This window comes from Panulirus ornatus, chromosome 34 (genome assembly GCF_036320965.1).
Source record: "Panulirus ornatus isolate Po-2019 chromosome 34, ASM3632096v1, whole genome shotgun sequence".
NCBI lineage: Eukaryota > Metazoa > Arthropoda > Malacostraca > Decapoda > Palinuridae > Panulirus > Panulirus ornatus.
Genome location: NC_092257.1, coordinates 16,943,708 through 16,968,891, shown reverse-complemented (window position 1 = coordinate 16,968,891; position 25,184 = coordinate 16,943,708). Strand labels below are relative to the sequence as shown.

General features: G+C 37.3%; 2 protein-coding genes across 12 annotated transcripts in view; one reads left to right on the top strand and one right to left on the bottom strand.

Moving 5' to 3' along the window:
* Positions 1-13,880, top strand: part of LOC139759952 (E3 ubiquitin-protein ligase PPP1R11) — a 54,975-nt gene extending 41,095 nt beyond the window's left edge. For 2 of the 4 annotated variants that reach the window (XR_011715182.1, XR_011715181.1), the window contains 2 exons: positions 13,378-13,496; positions 13,602-13,880. Coding sequence is in view for 1 of the 4 variants with exons in the window: in XM_071682633.1 (XP_071538734.1) it covers positions 13,378-13,382 (5 nt within the window). In the remaining 3 variants the exon portion in view is untranslated. Of the gene's footprint in view, positions 1-13,377 lie in introns of all 4 variants that reach the window. The other 2 variants (XR_011715180.1, XM_071682633.1) reach the window with 1 other exon arrangement.
* A 774-nt stretch (positions 13,881-14,654) lies between these two features.
* Fbw5 (F-box and WD repeat domain containing 5) overlaps positions 14,655-25,184 on the bottom strand; it is a 72,047-nt gene continuing 61,517 nt past the window's right edge. For 7 of the 8 annotated variants that reach the window (XM_071682623.1, XM_071682621.1, XM_071682620.1 and 4 more), the window contains 2 exons: positions 24,953-25,091; positions 15,235-20,542 (listed from right to left, as the gene is read on the bottom strand). In XM_071682623.1, the coding sequence (XP_071538724.1) occupies positions 24,957-25,091 (135 nt within the window). In that variant the 3' untranslated portion in view covers positions 15,235-20,542; positions 24,953-24,956. Of the gene's footprint in view, positions 15,095-15,234; positions 20,543-24,952; positions 25,092-25,184 lie in introns of those variants that run through there. The other variant, XM_071682625.1, reaches the window with a different exon arrangement.

Below are 25,184 nucleotides of genomic sequence, written 5' to 3'. Positions count from 1 at the left end.
TAGCGCAAGGAAACAGACGAAAGAAATGGCCCAACCCCCCCCATACACATGTATATACATACGTCCACACACGCAAATATACATACCTACACAGCTTTCCATGGCTTACCCCAGACGCTTCACATGCCTTGATTCAATCCACTGACAGCACGTCAACCCCGGTATACCACATCGCTCCAATTCACTCTATTCCTTGCCCTCCTTTCCACCTCCAATTTGGTCTCCCTCTTCTCCTCGTTCCCTCCACCTCCGACACATATATCCTCTTGGTCAATCTTTCCTCACTCATCCTCTCCATGTGCCCAAACCACTTCAAAACACCCTCTTCTGCTCTCTCAACCACGCTCTTTTTATTTCCACACATCTCTCTTACCCTTACGTTACTCACTCGATCAAACCACCTCACACCACACATTGTCCTCAAACATCTCATTTCCAGCACATCCATCCTCCTGCGCACAACTCTATCCATAGCCCACGCCTCGCAACCATACAACATTGTTGGAACCACTATTCCTTCAAACATACCCATTTTTGCTTTCCGAGATAATGTTCTCGACTTCCACACATTCTTCAAGGCCCCCAGAATTTTCGCCCCCTCCCCCACCCTATGATCCACTTCCGCTTCCATGGTTCCATCCGCTGCCAGATCCACTCCCAGATATCTAAAACACTTCACTTCCTCCAGTTTTTCTCCATTCAAACTCACCTCCCAATTGACTTGACCCTCAACCCTACTGTACCTAATAACCTTGCTCTTATTCACATTTACTCTTAACTTTCTTCTTCCACACACTTTACCAAACTCAGTCACCAGCTTCTGAAAAGATGTTTATAATGTTTTAGGGATGGGTGATGTCTGCGTGTTTGTATTGAGTTAAATCTCTTAGGGACCTTTTGAGCTTTACCAGAGGTTACTGAGAGAACCATATACATATTTATATACCCTAGAATCTTGAAACCCCTTTTTTGCTAGAAATGTTTCTATATGGATGAAGAAACTCATTTTTTTGCTTCCATCTGGGGTTTATGCTAGAGCATATGATATGAGAAATTTGGCCTCTACCTTGGCCTTCCCTATCAACCTTTGTTTGGAGGAAATCAAGTAAAGGAGTATTAGGCACTCTTTTATCTTCATCAGATGGTTCCTTTATGGTTCTCTGATCCTGCCCTGTACCCTCCTTCCTTTTGTTTTGAAACCTACTGTGATTGCTTACAATCTGTGAAATGTGAGCTAATATTGGCTGGAAGGGAGTAGGTTGATGATGTCACTGTTGTCATGGTAGCTCATTGGCGTGGAGCAGGCCTGAAATGAGTGGGCAGATACAAAGTTAAGTTCATGTTTAGGTTGTTTGTGAAGGGTAAGTGAAAGCTGGTGCCTCCTCATCAGAATCTTGAGGGTTGAAAGGTCCTGTCCCATGTATTCGCAGGAATATATCTCACGTATGTGGGATGCCTCCTTGGAGAGAAAAGATTTCTCAGTTTTCAAAACCTACATTTATTGAGCATTATGATAAATTTAATGTTTAAACTAAACTGTAATTTGTATCTATTACATCAAAATGAAATATAATAAAGTATAATAGATAAATATATATATATATATATATATATATATATATATATATATATATATAATATATTTTTATTTTCATTTTGCTTTGTTGCTGTCTCCCACGTTTGCGAGGTATATATATATATATATATATATATATATATGTATATATATATATATATATATATATTTTCTTTTTTCAATATACTTTGTCGCTGTTTTCCGCGTTAGCGAGGTAGCGCAAGGAAACAGACAAAAGAATGGCCCAACCCACACATATACATACCTGTACATTTCAACGTATATATACAAATACATACACAGACATGTACATATTCATACTTGTTGCCTTCATCCATTCCCATTGCCACCCCGCCACACATGAAATGTCACCCCCTCCCCTTCGTGCACGCAATGTAGCACTAGGAAAAGACAACAAAGGCCACATTCGTTCACACTCAGTCTCTAGCTGTCATGTGTAATGCACCGAAACCACAGTTCCCTTTCCACATCCAGGCCCGACAAAACTTTCCATGGTTTACCCCAGATACTTTACATGCCCTGATTCAGTCCACTGATAGCATGTCGACCCCAGTATATATTTCCATACTTCCATACTATTCGCCATTTCCTGCGTTATTTGTATGTAGCATTTATGGATCTGGAGAAGGTATATGATAGGTTTGATAGAGATGCTTTGTGGAAGGCATTAAGAGTATATAGTGTGGAAGGTAAGTTCCAAGAAGCAGTGAAAAGTTTTTACCAAGGATGTAAGGCATGTGCACGAGTAAGAAGAGAGGAAAGTGATTGGTTCCCAGTGAATGTCAGTTTGTGGCCGGGGTGCGTGATGTCTCCATGGTTGTTTAATTTCTTTATGGATGGGGTGGTTAGGGGGTGAATGGAAGAGTTTTGGAGAGAGGGGCAAGTATGCAGTCTGTTATGGATGAGAGGGCTTGGGAAGTAAGTCAGTTGTTGTTTGCTGATGAGACAGCGCTGGTGGCTGATTCAGATGAGAAACTGCAGAAGTTGATGACTGAGTTTGGTAAAGTGTTTGAAATAAGAAAGCTGAGAGTAAATGTGAATAAGAGCAAAGTTATTAGGTTCAGTAGGGTTAAGGAACAAGCTAATTGGGAGGTAAGTTTGAATGGAGAAAAACTGGAGGAAGTGAAGTGCTTTAGATATCTGGGAGTGGATTTAGCAGCAGATAGAACCATGGAAGCAGAAGTGAGTCACAGGGTGGGGGAGGGGGCGAAGGTTCTGGGAACGTTGAAGAATGTGTGGAAGGCAAGAAGGTTATCTTGGAGAGCAAAAATGGGTATGTTTGAAGGTATAGTGGTTCCAGCAATGTTATATGGTTGTGAGGCTTGGGCTGTAGATAGGGTTGTGTGGAGGAGGGGGATGTGTTGGAAATGAAATGTTTGAGGACAATATGTGATGTAAGGTGGGTAGATCGAGTAAGTAATGAAAGGGTAAGAGAGATGTGTGGTAATAAAAGGAGTGTGGTTGAGAGAGCAGAAGAGGGTGCGTTGAAATGGTTTGGTAACATGGAGAAAATGAGTGAGGAAAGATTGACAAAGACGATATATGTGTCAGAGGTGGAGGGATCGAGAAGTGCGAGACAAAATTGGAGGTGGAAGGATGGAGTGAAAAAGATTTTGAGCGATCGGGGCCTGAAATGGAGGAGGGTGAAAGGAGTGCAAAGAATAGAGTGAATTGGAACGATGTGTTATACCGGTGTGGATGTGCTGTCATTGGATTAAACCAGGGCATGTAAAGTGTCTGGGGTAAACCATGGAAAGTTTTGTGGTTCCTTGATGTGGAAAGGGAGCTGTGGTTTGGTGCATTACATAAGACAGCTTGAGACTTAGTGTGAACGAATGTGGCATTTTTTGTCTTTTCCTAGAGCTACCTTGCACATGTGCATGCACGGAGGGGGGGAGGGGTGGGTGCTATTTCATGTGTGGCAGGGGGAATGGATGAAGGCAGCAAGGATAAATATGTACATGTGTATATATGTATATGTATGCATACATTGAAATCTTTAGGTATGTATATGTGTGTGTGTTGGCGTTTATGTATATACATGTGTATATGGGTGGGTTGGGCCATTCTTTTGTCTGTTTCCTTGGGCTACCTCGTTAACGCAGGAGATGGCAATTACGTATAATGATAATATTATATATATATATATATATATATATATATATATATTTATTTATTTATTTATTTATTCATTTATTTATCTATTTATTATACTTTGTCGCTGTCTCCCGTGTTAGCGAGGTAGCACAAGGAAACAGACGAAAGAATGGCCCAACCCACCCACATACACATGTATATACATACACGTCCACACACGCACATATACATACCTATACATCTCAACGTATACATATATATACACACACACACAGACATATGCATATATACACATGTACATAATTCATATTGTCTGCCCTTATTCATTCCTGTCGGCACCCCACCACACATAAAATAAAAACCCCCTCCCCCTGCATGTGTGCGAGGCAGTGCTAGGAAAAGACAACAAAGGCCACATACATTCACATCCAGGCTCTAGTTGTCATGTATAATGCACCGAAACCACTGCTCCTTTATCACATCCAGGCCCCGCAGAACTTTCCATGGTTTACCCCAGACGCTTCACATGCCCTGTTTCAATCCATTAACAGCACGTCGACCCTGGTACACCACATCGTTCCAATTCACTCCATTCCTTGCACGCCTTTCACCCTCCTGCATGTTCAGGCCCCGATCACTCAAAATCTTTTTCACTCCATCTTTCCACCTCCAATTTGGTCTCCCACTTCTCGTTCCCTCCACCTCTGACACAGGTATCCTCTTTGTCAATCTTTCCTCACTCATTCTCCATGTGACCAAACCATTTCAAAACACCCTCTTCAGCTCTCTCAACCACACTCTTTTTATTACCACACATCTCTCTTACCCTTTCATTACTTACTCGATCAAACCACCTCACACCACATATTGTCCTCAAACATCTCATTTCCAGCACATCCACCCTCCTCTGCACAACTCTATCTATAGCCCACGCCTCGCAACCATTATCATTGTTGGAACCACTATTTCTGCAAACATACCCATTTTTGCTTTCCAAGATAACATTCTCGACTTCCACACATTCTTCAATGCTCCCAGAACTTTTGCCCCCTCTCCCACCCTATGATTCACTTCCACTTCCATGGTTCCATCCGCTGTCAAATCCACTCCCAGATATCTAAAACACTTCACTTCCTACAGTTTTTCTCCATTCAAAATTACCTCCCAATTGACTTGTCCCTCAACCTTACTGTACCTAATAACCTTGCTCTTATTCACATTTACTCTCAGCTTTCTTCTTTCACACACTTTACCAAACTCAGTTACCAGCTTCTGCAATTTCTCACCCTAATCAGCCACCAGCACTGTATCATCAGCAAACAACAACTGACTCACTTCCCAAGCTCTCTCATCCACAACAGACTGCATACTTGCCCCTCTTTCCAAAACTCTTGCATTCACCTCCCTAACAACCCCATCCATAAACAAATTAAACAACCCCTGCTGCAAACCAACATTCACTGAGAGCCAATCATTTTCCTCTCTTCCTACACATACAAATGCCTTACATCCTCGATAAAAACTTTTCACTGCCTCTAACAACTTACCTCCCACACCATATATTCTTAATACCTTCCACAGAGCATCTCTATCAACTCTATCATATGCCTTCTCCAGATCCATAAATATTACATACAAATCTATTTGCTTTTCTAAGTATTTATCACGTACATTTTTTAAAGCAAACACCTGATCCACACATCCCCTACCACTTCTGAAACCACACTGCTCTTCCCCAATCTGATGCCTGTACATGACTTCACCCTCTCAATCAATACCCTCCCATATAATTTCCCAGGAATACTCAACAAACTTATACCTCTGTAATTTGAGCACTCACTCTTATCCCCTTTGCCTTTGTACAATGGCACTATGCAAGCATTCTGCCAATCCTCAGGCACCTCATGATGAGTCATACATACATTAAATAATCTTACCAATAGTTAACAATACATTCACCCCCTTTCTTAATAAATTCCACTGCAATACCATTCAAATCGCTGCCTTGCCGGCTTTCATCTTCCGCAAAGCTTTTACTACCTCTTCTCTGTTTACTAAATCATTCTCCATATATATATATATATATATATATATATATATATATATATATATATATATATATATATATATATATACTTGTTTCTGTTAGAAAACAAGAGATGTCTATGAAGGATTTCACCACTTTATGTCTCAAAACAAGATTGAAAGCCTCTTGAGTACAGCTAACTGATGATCATATTCGTGAATTCACCTAAGATCAGTTCCTTTAGTATTGACTTAAAGTTGCCATTTTGTTCATGGTGTTTTACATATTTTGTAAAGATTCTAATTATCACCCATATGGGCTGTACAGAAAGGAAAGGTGGTATATAGTCATATATTATGTTACTAGACTTTAGTGTGTCTTTTACAAAAGGATCAGTGGACAGACATTAAAATACCTGTGATCTTTTTCTTCTAATATTTTACTTCTGAGGCTAGAGGTATTAACACTATGCATATGTCATTTTACAGTTAGTGAGGTGTAGGTAGCTTTATTGCTGTGTAATTCATGTTATGAATACCTTTAATTTCAGTTTTATATGATTGTATATGTGTGTTAAGTAACATTCATGATAAATCATGAGTAAATCACACCACCAAAGGCAATAGTGATTTTACGTTTTCTTTGATTTTATGTCCACTTGTATAACATTCCATAAAAAGGGAAATTATGCAAGTTGATGCCTAATCCTATTTTCTTTGTACAAGTTAAATATAAATGTACACTGAAGTCTCGGTTATCTGTTCATTTGGAACTGGACCCATCTAGTCAAGTGAGTTCTCCATAGAATTATTTGGATTTTAATGTATAATGTACAGAAAAAATGTATGTCTGTAAGCTCATATTATAAAGTACATTTATGAGCTGATTTGATTTTGTGCTAAATGACAAGTATGCAAATAATGTGTGCTGAAAAGGACAGCTGATGCAATGTTTGATAATTTCATGGTGGATGTGAGTGTAAAGGTTTGTGGTGGTTTAAGAAAGAAAAGGAATGACAGTTGTTTAAAAGAACTGGTGTAAATGAGCAGTCTTTGAAAAATAGGCAGGGTACAGAAATACCAATAGAAATTGAGCAAAAAATGGCATTGAAAGAAATTGAATGAAATTAGAGGAGTGGAAGATATTAAGGGAAGCAGAGCTTTACTGTTAAAATGCAGTGAATGACAATGGACATGAGCATATATGATTGCATTCCACGGCAATAGACATTAGCATAGATGATTGCAATGCATGTCATTAATGCATTAATTTTTGTTACTATTGTTCAAATTTCCCACTTCTGAGGAGTCCCCGTTGGATAGACAGGTGATGCTGCTCACTTATTTACCCATAGATCAATAAAGGGAGAGTATGTACATTATGGTGTGATGCCAGATTTACACAGCTAGTATTGTAGTTACTTTGATAATAAAAAAAACAATGTTAGGGTTTATATTTTTGATGAAAATAAGATTACTTGTTGATTTAATCATTTCTCCCTGTAAAGTGAGTTCTGTCTGTTTCTAAGATGCCCTTTCTCTCCAGGAACTCCCAGCAAGGGGATGACCATGGCAAAAGAGCCTCCACTTATCACTGTCCTTATATGCCATCCTTGCATGCACCATTCCATGCATTCTTCCACAATTTCTCTCCCTCCAGTACTCTTCCACTCTGTTTTCCATGCCACAGGTGGTCTTCCTCTCACACCAACCCCTTTAATCATACTATCATACACTCTACCTATAAACTTCCCATAATACATTATTCCAGATACCCAAACCACCTCAAAGTATTGCATCTCACCCACTTAACACTCCACAATTCATTCCTTTTACATTCCCTGCCATACAATCTCTCATATACACCCCCTCATTTCTTTCTTCATTTTATCTAGTCATACTGCATGCTTCTCTCAAATAATTGATTTCCTTAAGCTAGATTTCTTACCTATGTGACTCATTCCATGTCCAATTCCATGTCCATGTTTTGACTGCATGATAACATAAAACGTACAAAACATGCACACAGTATATTATATACAAAATGTTGCATGTTTGTGCAGTGTGAAATCATACCTGTTAAATGAATGTAAAGTGCATATTGTGATTAGGTGTACGGAGAATGAAATCATATCGGGAAAATAAATGTAATGTGCATATTGTGATTAGGTGTACATAAAATGAAATCACACCTAAAATCAAATTAGAAGTACCCTAGAAAAGGAACATTGGATTAGTTGTATGTAGAATGAAATCACACCTAAGATCAACTTATACCCTAGAGAAGGAACATTGATGCCGCTAACTTATACCCTTCCCTGTCCAGTTGCACCCCTCCCATGCTAACACAGAGAAAAATGTTTTTTGGGTAGTTTCTTCGAATAATTTTTGTTAAACATATATTCTGTAAGGATTTTTGGTTTTGTTTCACAAACCATGACAGACTTTCCAGACCATGCTGCACGTAAGAGGTTAGGTTTATGGTTAAAGTGTTTGTGGCTTGTGGAAGGTTAAATGGAGATGTATGAAAAAGGTGTGTGAATGGTAGAATGAGAAGGTATCTGCTTGGCAGGAGTGCAGATAGAGGAGTAAGGTACTAGAGGTACTACAGTTGAAAGACAGGGTAAATGAAATGAGGTGAGAGAGTAGTGTTGAAAGAATAAGAAAATTTTGAGGGATAGCTGAGTAGTGCAAGGAGAATAAGAGATCAAATGATGATGACAATAAGGAGAGTGAATATGGAAGTGGTAACAGGTAAAGAAGAGGTGAAAAAGAGATGATGTGTGTGTAGGAAGGGAGGAGTGTAAGTATTTCCCAATGAAAGTGCATCTGCTTCAAGGTTGTAGTATGTCACAATGGCTCTTTAATTCATTCATGAACATGGTGGTGAGGCAGGTAAATGCAAGGGTCTTGGAATGAGGATGGATCTGCATCATGTGACTGGTGGGACATGGGAGGTGAAACAGTGTGTGTTTTCTGATGACACAACTCCAATAGCAAACTCCAGAAGCTTGCACCTGAGTTTGGGAGAATATGTGCCTGGAAAATGTTAAGTAAGTGTGAATAAAATACAGTGTAATGAGGTGCACGAAGGGAGATTGAAAAAGGATGTTTTATTGTAAGTTGAATGGGGAGGGCTTTGAGTAAGTGAGATGTTTTAGGCATCTGGGAATGAGCATCAGACAAATCCTTGTGGGTTTAATACACTAAGATCATGGGTTCATTAAGTGTCTTTAAAGTAAAGATAGGTATGTTTGAAGGAGTAGCAGTCCTAACAGTGTTGAATGTAAGTTGTGAGTCTAGTGCAAAAGAAAAGGAGAGGTCCAATATGTTGGAAATGAAATGCCTGAAAATGACATAATGAGAGGAGGGTTGATCATGTAAGGTATAACAGAGATGGGTGTGGTAGTAAATGCATCCTGATAGAAAGAGCCTACCTGGGTGTGCTCAGATGGTTCTGACTTATGAAGAGAGTGATCAAAGAAAGACTAACCATGAGGATTTGTTTTAAAAATGGGAAAAGGAGGAGATTTGGAAGAAGAAATGATAGTAAAGAAGGCTTGAGGGTATCAGACTGAATTTTCAGGAGGGTGAAAAACATTCTGTGGATAGAATAAATTGTACTGTGTTGATTTGGGATGCAGGTGCAACATGCTGTTGGTGTGCTAAACCAAAGCATATGAAGCAGTTAAGATAAAGTATGGAGTAATCTGTGTGGCTTGGCTGTGAGTGATAGGCATTGATATCGATACATTATACATGACAGCTACAGAATGGATGTGTGCAAATGAAACCATTGCTTGTGATACCACCTAGGTAAGGCAGGAAAGGCATTTTGTTGAATAAGTTTTGAGCTAATTTTACTGTAAAGAATTGCAGCACTAAAGATTAAGGAAACATGGTTTAAGATATGAAATATAGAACTCACAAGTGTGTCAAATGCTTTCATATGAAAGCACACTGCTGGTGTCTGCATTTGATATTTCTTTACTGTTCTCTGTACAAGTATTATGTTTTCACAACTCATATTTTTGATACTTTCTCGTATTTTCAGTGATGCAAATTTCAGAATTTATTTTTCAGTAATTGTTACTCTTGGATTAAAATGTAATGGTTTCATTTGTGGTATCTGTAAGACCACTTAAGTTGTTAGGATACCCACTGAGCTAAACCCACAACTCACTTATCTGAAGTTATTAATGTCAGGGTGAGTAGGGGGTATTGTCTAGCAATAACAGTGCCTTAACCTAACTAGGCAAACCTCAACTAAGAATTTCTATGTAGTGGTTGATTGAGAAGTATCCAGACTTATTTTCTTTACAGTTCAATCTGTTGATTCAGATGGGTGGGGGGCAGATAACCAAGACTTCATTGTATTTACAAGGTTTGATATATATATATATATATATATATATATATATATATATATATATATATATATATATATATATATATATATTATATATATAGTATTTCAAACCGAAGGCTTTCCAGATGAAATGACTTTTTTTTTTTTTGTAATTCTATCCATGTATGAAAATAAACATTCTCTCTATTAAAAGATACCAACAGATATATAAAAAGTTTACTAACATTTCAGTTTGTTTAGATTAACACCACGAAGACTATGGAACAAGTCAACTACTGTGTCAGGTTTTGTTTAGTATTTGGCCTACTTAATATCAGGAGAGCATAAAAGATTTACAAAACTAATGATATACAATATTTAATTCACTACCTCTTCATATGCATAATTAGAATTGAAATAATCCTGAAATGTAGATGTATAGCTAGTACACACAAATGCTGTAATTCATTGTGCCAACATTGAAAGAATTGCAGAGAGTCTGCAGATTTATTCCTTGAAAAAGTTATTGAATATAGGTGATATGGGAGATAATAGAAATTTGATAAGTGTGACCTCTTGATAATACAGTATTTTGCTTCAGTGTTCTTATCTTTTCATGTAATATCATTACCAGGACATATGAATAATTTACATTGCTCACCATGTCCCTTCTATTTGAGAACAAATTTATTGCAAAATGACAGGTATATCTTAAAGATGGAGCATTACCGTAGACTCTGAATGAATTGTCAAGAGTAAGCAGTAATGAAATGAAGTAACTGCATATAAATCCTTACACTTAACAGTACTTTACAGTTTGGTTATGGTGTCTGCAGAATGTTTGGTTAGGTAACTAATTGTCTCATTACCTATTTTTTTGGCTAACCTGTGATGTTCTGATAATGAAGAAACCATGCAAGTAGATGGAAAGTTTTCATTTTGTAACTTCATAATGATCAGCCAAGTTTTGATATTTTTTGATTAACCAAAGGTATAGTAGCGTTATCCCAGGAGCAAACTCTTCAAGTTTGTCAAATATACACTTTTATGTTTAAGGGTTAGGTTAATATTATTTGCATACAATATTATTTGTATACCTAGCAGAAACGTTTACACCTTCAATAACCAAATAAGTCTTGTCTATGGCTAAGTTTGCAACAAGTAATATAAACTGTACTTGTGGCGTTTATATGGTTACTGAATGAGTTGCTCTTAACTGAGAACAAGAAGTTTCCAAAGAATTTGTGTCCTAACTCATTAGAATATCAGTAAATTAACTATACTGACTTCTGTGATAAGTAAATGAATTATGATAAGTAAATATATCCATGCAGCAGAGGCTTGATCTCACACTTCTATATTTTCCCAATGTGAATTGTCTTGTATGCCTAGTTTGTGTAATTCACATATTATTTGCATAATAAAATGTTCATGTACACTATAGCTCTATTATCATTCAGTGTTTATTAGTAATGGGTGTGTAAAGCTTAATCTTGATGGAAAGTAATTGTGTAAAGAAAGCTGTATATTTCACTTTATTGCAATGATTTAGAGTTATTGTTTTCTTGTATTCCTGTAAGTCCATGCCATTTCATTAAACTCTCAGAGCTTTATAGATTAGAAGTTTGTTTTGTGAGCTAGAGTATAAGCACTTTTAACTACATCCACCAGTTTCAAAAACTTATTACATTTTATCTTTCTGGCAATATGCTAAACTTTATATTGGCTGTAATTTATTTATTAGTAGCTAGTCATTATGTGCATGTACATCTGTGTATTACTGGAAGACAAAGAGCATATCATGTAAATAATGTATTTAGCCTGTAAAAAAGAAAAAAATTATTTTCAAGTCTTTTCTCAAAACTAGCTGGTTTTAAGGATTATGTGTTCAAAAGGACTTCAAAACAAAGTATTTATGATAATTTTTAGATTCAGTTCATTAGTTTTCAAAACATGATGATGGCATCATTGTAAATTCTAGGGGATAACTTTCGTGTCAGCTTTATTGTGGAAGGAATTTGACAAAATTTGGAAGCAAATACTCATTTCCTGATATTCATTAGTGTTACGGATATTACTATTTTTGTCACCATAGAGTAAAGAGACCTAACTTTATAGATTAATGCATTTGCGTGAAATTCTTGTACATTGCCTTCTGCTTTGAGAGTCATAATTCCCAATCATATGAAATTACATTTCGAGTTACAGTAGGTTGCTGCAGAAGTGCAACAAAGTGTATGGAAATGCAAAACATTAACTAAAGTTGTACTGAGTTTGGGTGTGTATTATATTGTAAAGTGAATTTGACTGAAAGAAGAGAATCAGAAAGAGACTGGTAACTCTACAGAACAAATTCTTCCTTTTGACAATTTGTTGATTATCTTCTGACAAAAGATACTATACAACAGAAAACACACAGATCATTTTGTAATAATCTACAATATGTCAAGAAGAATAAAAACACTGCATCTAACTAATTCAGTATATATATTGGTGGCCAAGTCATCAATAGATAAAAAAGCCAAGCTTTTGGAGACAGGAGTTATTAGAAAGAGAAGATATGAAATTAAGTGAAAATTTTGGGCAATACTTAACAGTAGTATTGAAGACTGCCCTGGTGCTATGCTTGATGATATATAATTATGGAAAAGAATCAACAAAATTGTACATATAATTTAGAAAATGGTCTCCACTGAAACTTGTACGTTAGAAAGTTATTCCCAGTCCTTCTACACAAATACATTAGTGTCTGTTGCAACTTTTTAACAGCTGACTAAATTATGTAGTTGTCTATAAAAATCATGAAATATATTCTATCTTCAGTGACCATATCATCATTATTAATATTATTTTTTAAAGCCTAACATGTTATAATTTTTTGATTGAAGGAGGGTAATGCATTAATCCTTTTTAAAAAATAAGAATGGTATTTTAGTTACTGCTTTTATGGTGAGTGTAACATGAATCAAAATAATTGAAACCACAGAATCAGAATGCGTAGTAACTCTGTTCATTACTAACTTTCTTCTTTGTACCAAAGAAATTGTAATTCTGTACTTGTCTTTCAGTTTGTAGCTAATAGAAATGTTAAAAGAAATTTTGAGCTCAAAGTAAAAGCATGTTCACTAATAGAAATGAGTATCAGTACCCTTTATCAGCACTGTCACAAAATATTTTGAGTTGGTGCTAAGTTTGTGATTTAAATAAATTTGCAGAAAAGTTAAATATGAATATTTATCCAATTGTATATTTCGGATAGGGAGTTTATACTTGTGGTGCCCCATTTTTTAAGTTTCCTTTACTATTTCAGGTTGAACCTCGATAATCCAGCAATTATTGGTCTAGCAACACAGCGGTCTGGACATATTTCATGTTTCCCATCACTCCCTCAATTAGTCTGCAGAACTGCTGCAGCAGACTTACTGTTTAGTATGTACAGTAATCATTTATGAGCAAATACATGTACAGTAATCCAGTTGAAAGATATAAAAGCATTATGAATTTTTAATGATCATAAAGATGTAATTTTTTCAGAGCGAGGTTGTTTGGGCTCCTGTACTGGCTGCAACTTCATTCAGTATTTCCGATTCGCAAGACTCAAAACAGGTTTACTAGAATTAAAGCTAGTAATATAAGCACCATTTGTGAAAAAAATCACCCAGTAAGTAAAAAAAATATGGAAAACAGGAATTGTAAGTGTGACTTGATGGAGGGTGCATTACATAACAATTATGTGGCTCATGCACACGATCTGTAAATGACTTTATTTTGCTTTAACTCTTTTATGATTTTTTTATTATTGCACTCATGTTCTCAATATACATTTTTTTCAAAAATCAAAAAGTAGCATGACACAACAGACCATAAATCCCACTCTCATCATGACAGTCTAAAGGTTAAGTTTGCTTGCATCATTTAGTTCCCTGATTTTACAGTTTTGTTATTTTCTAATGTTTTGTTATTTACCCTAAAATATGTCCTCAGCTAAGAAAACAAGTGTCAGTGGTGGTATAAAATGTAAACATCATTCCATATCAATCCAAATGAGGTGAAATGTTGAACAAACTTGACCATGGTACATCATTGCAACAACTGTGAGACATATGGTGTACAGTCATCAACTGTCTACAGCATAAAGGAGCAGAAAGAGACAGTTCTTAGGATTTATGCTGACAGTCAAATGAATGAATGTATATTCATTTAGTAATGTAAAAGTCCATAACTCAACCAAACATTGATTCAGTGAATTAAACTTTGTAGAAATGATGGTGTCAGTAGAGAACAATCAAGACAGAGTGTAATCATACACAAGGATTTAAATAGCATCATGGCATATGTCTGTTTGCTGTATATGGGGAGAAGTGTTTGGCAGACGCAAGGGGGAAAGCTTTCCTTGGTGAGAAATGAGGATGGGGTGCAATGCTCCATGCACACATTTCACCAAGGGAGACCTGCATTGTAGCTTCTATACCATACCTGCTTTTCATTTTCTCTTGTCATATTGTGATGAAATTGGCATCACAAAAGTGTCTAACAAAATTTTCGAGGTTTTGGTTGATGAGGTAGCACCAGTGGATCACCAGCAGACAATGTAACATTTTGTTTACCAAATGTACTTAACCATGTAGTTGAGATTATGTTGCATTTTCACTATTATACAGGTTAGTTATTGGCACTGTCATCCATATTGATAACATAGGTTTGTATTTCATTTGTAACTGCATTAGGCAACAAAACTGCTGACACATTCATCTGCTACCAACATTACTCTGGAGCTCACTTCCTTACACTTGCACACTTCCACAGCTCCTTTCTTCTCATTTTGATTACATCCATATGCATTCCGACACCCCAGCCTGAACCTTTCAGGAAGAGGAGCACTCCTCACTTGGCTCCTTCTTCAATTTCATCCTGTAGAGATTGAAATACAAGAAGTGGGCGGTTTCCAGCCCCCTGTTCCTACCCCTCTTAGTTGCCTTCTACAACAAGCAAGGAATATGTGGGAAGTAATCTTTCTCTCCTATTTCCTGGGATAGGGGAGAAAGAATCAATGATTATTATATCATTACTGTCATTACTGAATAAGCTATACATGATTTTTCATTCTTAGATCGAGGATTTTTCTTCTTCGAAAATGAAATACATTACAACAAAGAAAAGATACATTTGCATACTTCAAAAATACATTTATTAAGGATCTCAACACTATATATATCACACCATTCAAAACACAAGCCTTTGCAAAGCTTTACATAGTCATTTTGCCTTTTAATACCCTGGACTCTCAATCTCCAACTCTACCAACTGTTTTACTATGAAATCATATCAAGAAGTAAACACTAATGACATACTACACCTACCTAGCTCCATCCATTTCAAAGTCTTGCTACATATTTCTGAATTTTTTTGAAGATGTTACTCAAAAGTATTCAGAATTAAAATGAGATTCATTATTCAATCATCCAAAAAAAACATTTTTGGAAGTTACCTAAAACTGATTAACCTGTTGAGTGTATCTGCTCTATATCAAATTAACTTTTATGAGTGCACCAGACCTAAATTAGCCTCACTTTAAGTTCCCCTCCTGATGTCACATGGCCTCTCTTTTGCTAGTTTCATAATTAGTGCTCTCTGAACTTCATATCCTATGCTGTTATTGGCTAATGTTTTCAAATTATTCATATTCCTCCCATTTGTGTTTGTAGTGATCCATCATCCAGGTCAGCTTGATAATTTTTTCATGTGCCATACACAGGCATCCCACATTTAGTGATATTGTTATTCACTTTCAGACAATTGCGACCATAGTGTAAGTAAAGGCAATATGTATGATGAATGAATGAGTTTATGATATTAATTTACTATTCATGAGAGTTAATTTTGTGAAATATTGAATTTGTTTTATGAATGCAATGAGATTTCTAAAAATGGCATCTCTCTTACATCAATGAGTGATTTGCCAATTTTTGACGAGGACGACAACGATTTCAATTGTGATGGTAACAGTTAATCACAGGTCATTTATTTCTGATAATGAAATGAATGCAGTTAGTAGTGAGAATGAAAAGGCTGCATCAGGTGAATAAAGTGACAGAACAGAGGTGGCTATAGAAAGAATGTAACAAGTGCAATGTAGGATTGTGCCCCATGTACTTTGAAAATTGCCATCAGAGATCAACGTTTTCATTCCAGTATGTGGGTGTACCTGGAGTGGTTTTACTATAAATGGAACTTTTACTTAAAGCTACATTCATATGAATTCATCTCTTAAGAAGTAATTACATAAAATGAAGAAATGCAAATTGTTAAAGCTACACGTATCACCAAGATTATCGTATGTTGTCTCCAAATAACAAGCAGATACTTTAGTCTATTTTCATTAGAGTGACTATTATTTTATAGTTTTCCAGACTGTGTTCATAATGAAGGCTTAAAATAATTTGTAAATGCAATTGTGCAAACAGAGGAATGACTGCTATTCATAAATACATTTTTTGTGACTTCAATTTATGGTGCACTCAGTGAATTAAAAAACTTCCATACACGTCATTAATCTTGTAAATAATTAATGACCTTGACATTCTAGAAATTGAGCCTCTGACATGAAAGTTTGGAAGTGAGTATTCAAAAATTTTCAGAAATTTTCCACTGAACACAAACACAATAAACATCATGTGGCACAGATAAGAGACCATCTAGAGTACTGATTAAAACAAAAAATATAGGTTCTGAAATCTGAAAAATCTCTTTTGTCTGAGGCAGTGTCCTGTGAGCAATAAAATAACTCCAGTATTTAGGGGCTAGGGCCTTGTAACATCCCCATCCAACTGACAGAGCAGCACTAGCTTTCTCCACCCACTGTTAATGACCAATTTCTAGTGGCAGCAAGTGTGATCAAACAAAGCATGTCACAGTAATGATGCTGTGACCTACTCGCTCCAGTGGACTGATTTATATGGCAACTCTGAATTTGCAGATCACATGTGTCAACTCAAAAGTAGTCACCATCAAATGCTTTTTTGAAAAAGGAGTGGAAAAGATAGAGCAGGATGAAAAAAATATCCTCATAGGACATAACCTTACAGATAAAAGATTTTTGGATTTCAAAATTCACATTTCCCTCCTCTGCTGGTTTGCCAACAACCAGTGAGAGCATAACCACATGAAGGAAGAGTGCTTCCAGAAAAAACTTTTACGGAAGAAGATATTAAAAGTGGAAATAAATACCCCCTATAGGGGGCACAAGAGAAACAAATTTTCTCGGAGGAGAAATCATGCACAATGCAACGTTTATCCACAATGTCTAGACTAAGAAACAGATTGATAAACATGTTCAATAAGTGCCAAAGACCTCAACTGTTGGTTTTCTCCAATGTAAGGTTGATAGAAAGGCTATTGCAAGTTACAACGCAAAGACCACATTCAGCCAGTAAGAGTTTTTCAATCTAGACATGTTTCTTACTGAAATGATTTCACAGATTCCCAGACTGACAAAAAAATGTCCTCTCTCAAAAACCTCTGCTTCCAAAAAACTAAGAGATATTACTGGAAAAAAGTGCTAATCTCCTGAAGACGTGTTCTAAGAGGTGATGACTAAAGGGTTACTTACGAACTTAGCAATTTCAAACATTAGCAAGAATTTAGGTTTTGCTTTACTTTAACCAAGACATTAAGATCAAAAAGAACACTTGTGTAGAAATAGCAAGTATTTTCCTTAAAGATTTTAGTGGCCAAAAGTGCCAATATCTTTAACAAGTCTTCTAAGAGATCACATAATGGCTATTCATAGGCTCAACAGTTTGATGCAATGCAAGCATCAAGGGTTTGGTTTTACCTTAATGCATGGGTACTCAAAAGGAAGGCTGCCTTTGTGTGAAAAACACATATATTTCTGTAGTCTTGGAGAGAAAGGTTAGTGTGCAGTATGTGGAGGAGGAAAGGGCCTGGGAAGCGGATCACTTGTTGTTTGCCAATGATGCACCACTAGTGGCAGATTCAAGTAAGAAACTGTAAAAGTTGGTGACTGAGTTTGGAAGTGTGTGTGAAAGGAGAAAGTGGAAAGTAAATATTAATAAAAGCAAGGTTATTAGGTTTATCATAGTTGAGGGACAGATTAGTTGGGGTGTGAGTTTGATTAGAGAAAAATTGGAGGAAGTGAAGTGTATTAGGAACCTGGGAGTGGACATGCCAGTGAATGGAACCATGGAAGTGGAGACAATTTTTAGGGTAGGGTGGGGTGGGGGAAAGTTCTGGAAGTGATGGAGAATTTGTGGAAGGAGAGAATGTTTCCTGGGAGGGAAAAAATAGGTATGTTTTTAGGAACAACAATATTATATGGATGCAAGGCATGTGCTATAGATGAGGCCACATGGAGGAGGGTGGATGAATTGGAAATGAAATGTTTGAGGCCACATGTGGTGTGAGGTTGTTTGATCAAGTAAGTAATGAATGGGTAAGAGACGTGTGGTAATAAAAAGAAAGCAGAAAAGGGTGTGCTGAAATATTTTGGACATATGGAGAGAAATATTGAGGAAAGGCTGACAAAGAGGATATATGTTGCAGAAGAGGAATGAACAAAGAGAACAGAGAATGGGAAGACCAAATTAGAGATGGTAGGACGAAATGAAAAAGATTTTGAGTGATGAGGGCCTGAACATGCAAAAAGGTGAAAGGAATGCATGGGATAGAGTAAACTGGAAAGATGTGGTATACAGGGCTTGAAGTGCTGTCAGTGGACTGAACCAGGGCATGTGAAGCATCCACAATAAATCAAGGAAAGGTCTGTAAGGCCTGGTTGTGGACAGGGAGCTGTTGTTTCAGTGCAATACACATGAGATCTAAAGGATGGATGCCAGCTGCTGTGGCCTTTCTTCGTCTCTCCTTGGTGCTACCTCACAAATTTGGGAAACGGCGATCAAGTACATAACAATAGTTCCTTTCTGATGATATGAAAGAGCTTGTTCCTCTAGCCAGGGGCTCGTACCTACATGACCCTTCAAAGAATGAAAGCCTTATTTGAGTGAATCAACCAAACTATCAGGAAAGAAACTAGAAAGGCATGGGTTTTGGAGAATCTCCATTAGGTCAGACCAATATATCAATAATCAAGAAGTTCTTGGGTGCGTCAACAGCTTAAGATGTCAGCATAGTTATTTTTTTCATACTATTTGCCATTTCCTGTGTTAGTGAGGTAGCGTTAAGAATAGAGGACTGAGCCTTTGAGGGAAATCCTCACTTGGCCCCCTTCTCTGTTCATTCTTTAGGAAGATTAAAAATGAGAGGGGAGGATTTCCAGTCCCCTGCTCCCTCCCCTTTTAGTCGCCTTCTGCGACAAGCAGGGAATACATGGGAAGCATTCTTTCTCCCCTATCCCCAGGGACAGGGAAGAAAAAAAAAAGCTGATATAAGACACCCAGTCTACATGTGATCCATGAGAGTTCAGAGCTGTTCAGGAAATCAGTTCCCTAGAGCAAGTGGGTCCATGAGTCAATGCTTGCAGACTTTGAATGATCAAAGGTGTGCCTGAAATAAGTAGCTGCTGCTACCATGAGTTAATGGTTAGTGATACATGGAAATCAACTAGGCTACCTTAATTACATGGTGTGTTAGAAGGTCCTAAGCTTCTGGGCTGTCCCAGTTGTTAGACGATGTGTTAGAAGGTACAAAGCTCTTAAGTATCTAAGATATATCTCACTGCTTACAAGACAAACCAGCAAAGAGAAACTTTGTTCTAGGCTATTCTGGAAAAGTGGGAGGGCATCATAAAACATCAGTATGTACATAAAATAAATATCTAGTCCTCAGTAACAATATACAACCAAATAAATTAACTCTAAACCCAATATTTACACAAATGGATAGGGGAGAAAGAATATTTCCCACGTATTCCCTGCGTGTCGTAGAAGGCGACTAAAAGGGAAGGGAGCGGGGCGCTAGAAATCGTCCCCCTTTTTTTTTTTTTTCCCAAAAGAAGGAACAGAGAAGGGGGCCAGGTGAGGATATTCCCTCAAAGGCCCAGTCCTCTGTTCTTAACGCTACCTCGCTAATGCGGGAAATGGCGAATAGTATAAAAGAAAGACTTAATATGAAATACACATGAGTTGAAGCAAAATCTAGTTTTGTTTTCAGTGTCAAGAGAAATATCACAGCAAGGATAATAATGCACTGCATTTCACTGAGCTGGAAAGCTTCCAACCAGTATTTTCTCATTCACAGATTCAATGGTAATATAAATTCATTCATTAATTTTCAAGTGATAATCCACACACATTTAAACAAGTTATCATAGTGCTAGAAATTGGTTCCTAATCTCCAACATCATATGCCTTTTATATCACCAAGATACCCTCTGAAGCAGCAGTTTGACAAAACTATCACCAAATTACTATTTGTCGTATAAAAGTTGGTTGTGCATGCACTGCAACACAAGGGCTCAGATGCAAATATCTGTAAAAATCTTCATCAGCCAGAATTTTCTGAAAAAAAAGGCAAAATAATCAGTTTATAACTGTAGTCATTTAATCATTATATTCAGAATATATATTTAATGAGAAGTTCATATTAAATCAGTATGTTCTTACAATTAGCTTTGTCTGTAACTTGTATATCATTGCTCTTAGTCAAAACTCAGTGAATAGGATTTTGCAAGCTAAAGCCATCTGATTGACACTCAAAATATTGACAGAAAAATCTTTCTTGCTGATGTGTTTTTCAAGTAAGTACAGCAGTCGGCAATATCTTCCACAATAACATGCAAGAATACCCTTGACATATCTAAGGCTTTTGACAGGGTGTGGCATTGGGGTCTCATCTCTAAGCTCCCTTCTTTTGGCTTCTCTCTCACTTTGCCTCCCTCCCTTTTCTCCATCAACAGCGGTGTCCCTCAAGGTTCTGTCCTGTCCCCTTTTCTCAATGCTTTCCTCTCCACAAATAATCCAATGCACTCATACGCTGATGACTCAATACTCCATTCATCTACATCCTTCAATTCTGCTCCCTCTTCTCTCAAGAGAACTCATCTGCATTTTGTCTTGAGGCACCTTCCTCAATAAAATAAACTCAGACTTAGACAGGATATCTCAGTAAGGTACACAAAATCTTGTTAAGTTTAATGCCTCCAAGACCAATTTCTCTGTATTGAAAACTCCTCATTACTCTCATCTCTCATTTGATGGTTCTGTAATTCCACTAGACTCAATGAACATACCTGGTATCACTGTGACAACCATTCTTTCTTGGAAACCCCACATTACAGGAACAGCTGAGTCTGTCTCTTAAGAAACTAAGTGTCCTGTTTAGATGTTAAAACTTCTCTTCAGAACAGTTACTCTGTTTATATAAGGGATTGATTCATCCTTGCATGGAGTAATGCTCTCATATGTGAGGTGGTTTTAGCTTTACATCCTAACTTGACAGAGTTGAATCGAAAGCAGTCCACCTTATAAACTGTCTCAGGCTAACTTCCAAACTTGACCCCCTGGCCTTTACTGCAATGTTGGTTCATATAGGTATAACTTTGAATTTTGCACATGAGAACTGGCTGCTTGTGTGACTGCATCACTATCTAGACCATGCAATACTCGGCAAGTTGCATCACATGATTGTTGTGCGGGGACATCAGCAACCCAAGGATGGGCCATTTTGATACCTGCTTCTTTCCCTACACATCAAAGCTTTGGAACTCTACCTTCTCATGTCTTTCCCAACAACTATGATTTGGCACATTTCAAAAGACAGGTTTTTCACTTAAAAATATGTAGATACTTTCCCTTGTCTTTTCTTTTTCCGTTTCATAATTCTTTCCATATTTCATACATTATTAACAGGAGGTGCAGTGCAATTCTAGTCAGATGCCATAAGGGGAAGATATGATGTTGGAGGAGAGTTATGGTCATCTGTGCCATCATTACAAATGCAGTGGTCTTATTCTTAACTACATTAGAAAAGGATCTGCTCTTGACAATATACTTGAAACTGATGATGTTCCTTACTGTCACTGAAGCGGGTGATCCAATTTTTCAAGATATAATCCAGATGAAAGGCTTGAGGCAACTTATAAAGTGGTCTGATCAGTACTGATCAGATCAAAACAAAGAATGATATCATCTTGTTGCCAGCTCGCTATCCCTCAGGATTGGAACTCTTTATGAATGCACTGAATAACTGGCAATACTGATAATCCCCATATCACTTCCCACATATACACACTATACATTGAAAACTTTTGTCATATAAGGGTTCTGTTTCTTGAAATAAATGTTCTTATCATGCTACTTATTATCTGATTCGACAACAATGTCTTTTTGATATGCTCATTATGCTCAAATTTCTCCTGTACAGTGACTTGAAGGACTTTGACATCTGCTACACTTTCTGTCTCTTGTGTTGCTTATTTGTTTAAATCTGTCCAAATTAAATTACACCTGGTATTCTTTTGCCTACTTTTTGATTTTACCTATATTTTTTTTGCATATTCTTTTTATTCTCTTCTAATTATTTTAATGAATTCTGTTTTATCTATGAAGCACATGACTATACTTAGTTTTATATCATGTTAGCTGAGATGGCATGGGCAACTGAGGCCCTAATCAAGGTCATCCCATTAATGCTACATATATATATATATATATATATATATATTTCTTTCATACTATTTGCCATTTCCCGCATTAGCGAGGTAGTGTTAAGAACAGAGGGCTGGGCCTTTGAGGGAATATCCTCACCTGGTCCCCTTCTCTGTTCCTTCATTTGGAAAATTAAAAAAAAAAATGAGAGGGGAGGATTTCCAGCCCCCCGCTCCCTTCCCTTTTAGTCGCCTTCTACGACACGCAGGGAATACGTGGGAAGTATTCTTTCTCCCCTATCCCCAGGGATAATATATACATATATATATTATCCCTGGGAGCCTTGAAGAATGTGTGGAAGTCGAGAACATTATCTTGGAAAGCAAAAATGGGTATGTTTGAAGGAATAGTGGTTCCAACAATGTTGTATGGTTGCGAGGCGTGGACTATGGATAGAGTTGTGCGCAGGAGGATGGATGTGCTGGAAATGAGATGTTTGAGGACAATGTGTGGTGTGAGGTGGTTTGATCGAGTAAGTAACGTAAGGGTAAGAGATATGTGTGGAAATAAAAAGAGCGTGGTTGAGAGAGCAGAAGAGGGTGTTTTGAAATGGTCTGGTCACATGGAGAGAATGAGTGAGGAAAGATTGACCAAGAGGATATATGTGTCGGAGGTGGAGGGAACGAGGAGAAGAGGGAGACCAAATTGGAGGTGGAAAGATGGAGTGAAAAAGATTTTGTGTGATCGGGGCCTGAACATGCAGGAGGGTGAAAGGAGGGCAAGGAATAGAGTGAATTGGAGTGATGTGGTATACCGGGGTTGACGTGCTGTCAGTGGATTGAATCAAGGCATGTGAAGCGTCTGGGGTAAACCATGGAAAGCTGTGTAGGTATGTATATTTGCATGTGTGGACGTATGTATATACATGTGTATGGGGGTGGGTTGGGCCATTTCTTTTGTCTGTTTCCTTGCGCTACCTCGCAAACGCGGGAGACAGCAAAAAAAAAAAAAAAAAAAAAAAAAATATATATATATATATATATATATATATATATATATATTCTTTTAAACTATTCGCCATTTCCTGTGTTAGCGAGGTAGCATTAAGAACAGAGGACTGGGCCTTTTTTGGAATATCCTCACCTGGCCCCCTCTGTTCCTTCTTTTGGAAAATTAAAAAAAACGAGAGGGGAGGATTTCCAGCCCCCCGCTCCCATATATATATATATATATTTATTTATTTTATTTATTTTGCTTTGTCACTGTCTCCCGCGTTTGCGAAGTAGATATATATTATCCCTGGGGATAGGGGAGAAAGAATACTTCCCACGTATTCCCTGCGTGTCGTAGAAGGCAACTAAAAGGGAAGGGAGCGGGGGGGCTGGAAATCCTCCCCTCTTGTTTTTTTTTTTATTTTTTTTTCCCCCCAAAGAAGGAACAGAGAAGGGGGTCAGATGAGGATATTCCCTCAAAGGTCCAGTCCTCTGTTCTTAACACTACCTCGCTAACACGGGAATTGGCGGATAGTATGGAAAAAAAAAAAAATATGTGTGTGTGGCGAGGTGATGATGGGAATAAATAAAGGCAGACAGTATGAATTATGTACATGTGTATATATGTATATGTCTGTGTGTGTATATATATGTGTACATTGAGATGTATAGGTATGTATATTTGTGTGTGTGGACGTGTAAGTATATACATGTGTATGTGGGTGGGTTGGGCCATTCTTTCGTATGTTTCCTTGCGCTACCTCACTAACGCGGGAGACAGCAACAAAGCAAAATAAATAAATAAATATATATAAAACCTAGCATGAGCCAGGTGCCCATTTTATCGACCAACCCCAAAGGGTGGATGAACAGCTGGGTAGACTGTGTACTGAGTGCTGCATCCAGGATTTGAACCTATGCACTCAACCCTGGGTGGCCTGTGAAATACATCACAGCAAGAACACTAACCGCTACACCACGGGAGTCGATGTACTTCACCATTTATATCTGATATAATTATAAACTGTTCTGAAGCTAGTACAGTTCCTTGTGGTATACCTGATAGAGCATCTTCATTAGACATGCTGCCATTTGCAACTACTGTTCTTTTAATTTTCTGATTGTCAGAAATTCCTTGATCAATTTCTTATTTTACCGCTTGTGTTTTTAAATTACTTTTTCTAACAGAATTCTGACATCTGCTATATTATATGGTATAGCATTTGGATAGTATTTATTCTTCCCTATCCCAAGGATGGAAGAAATAAGCATAATGAAGAAGAAGAAGAACTAAACTAAGTTGAAAAGAAAGCAAATAAATGATACTTACATTTTCAGTTACTACTTGGGGTTTCTACAACTGGAGGCTGCGGTTGAGGTCTAGGATGTTTTAACCTAAGTTCTTTCGCCATTTCTACTTCTTTCATATTTACACCTAATTCCCGTGCTCTCCTCCTTGATCTCCATACCTAGTGGCAAAGAAGCAATTAGTCACAAGATTGCTATTTATAAAATAAGATATAATTATGTCAATATCTATCTGTGTATCTGTTGTACAGTTC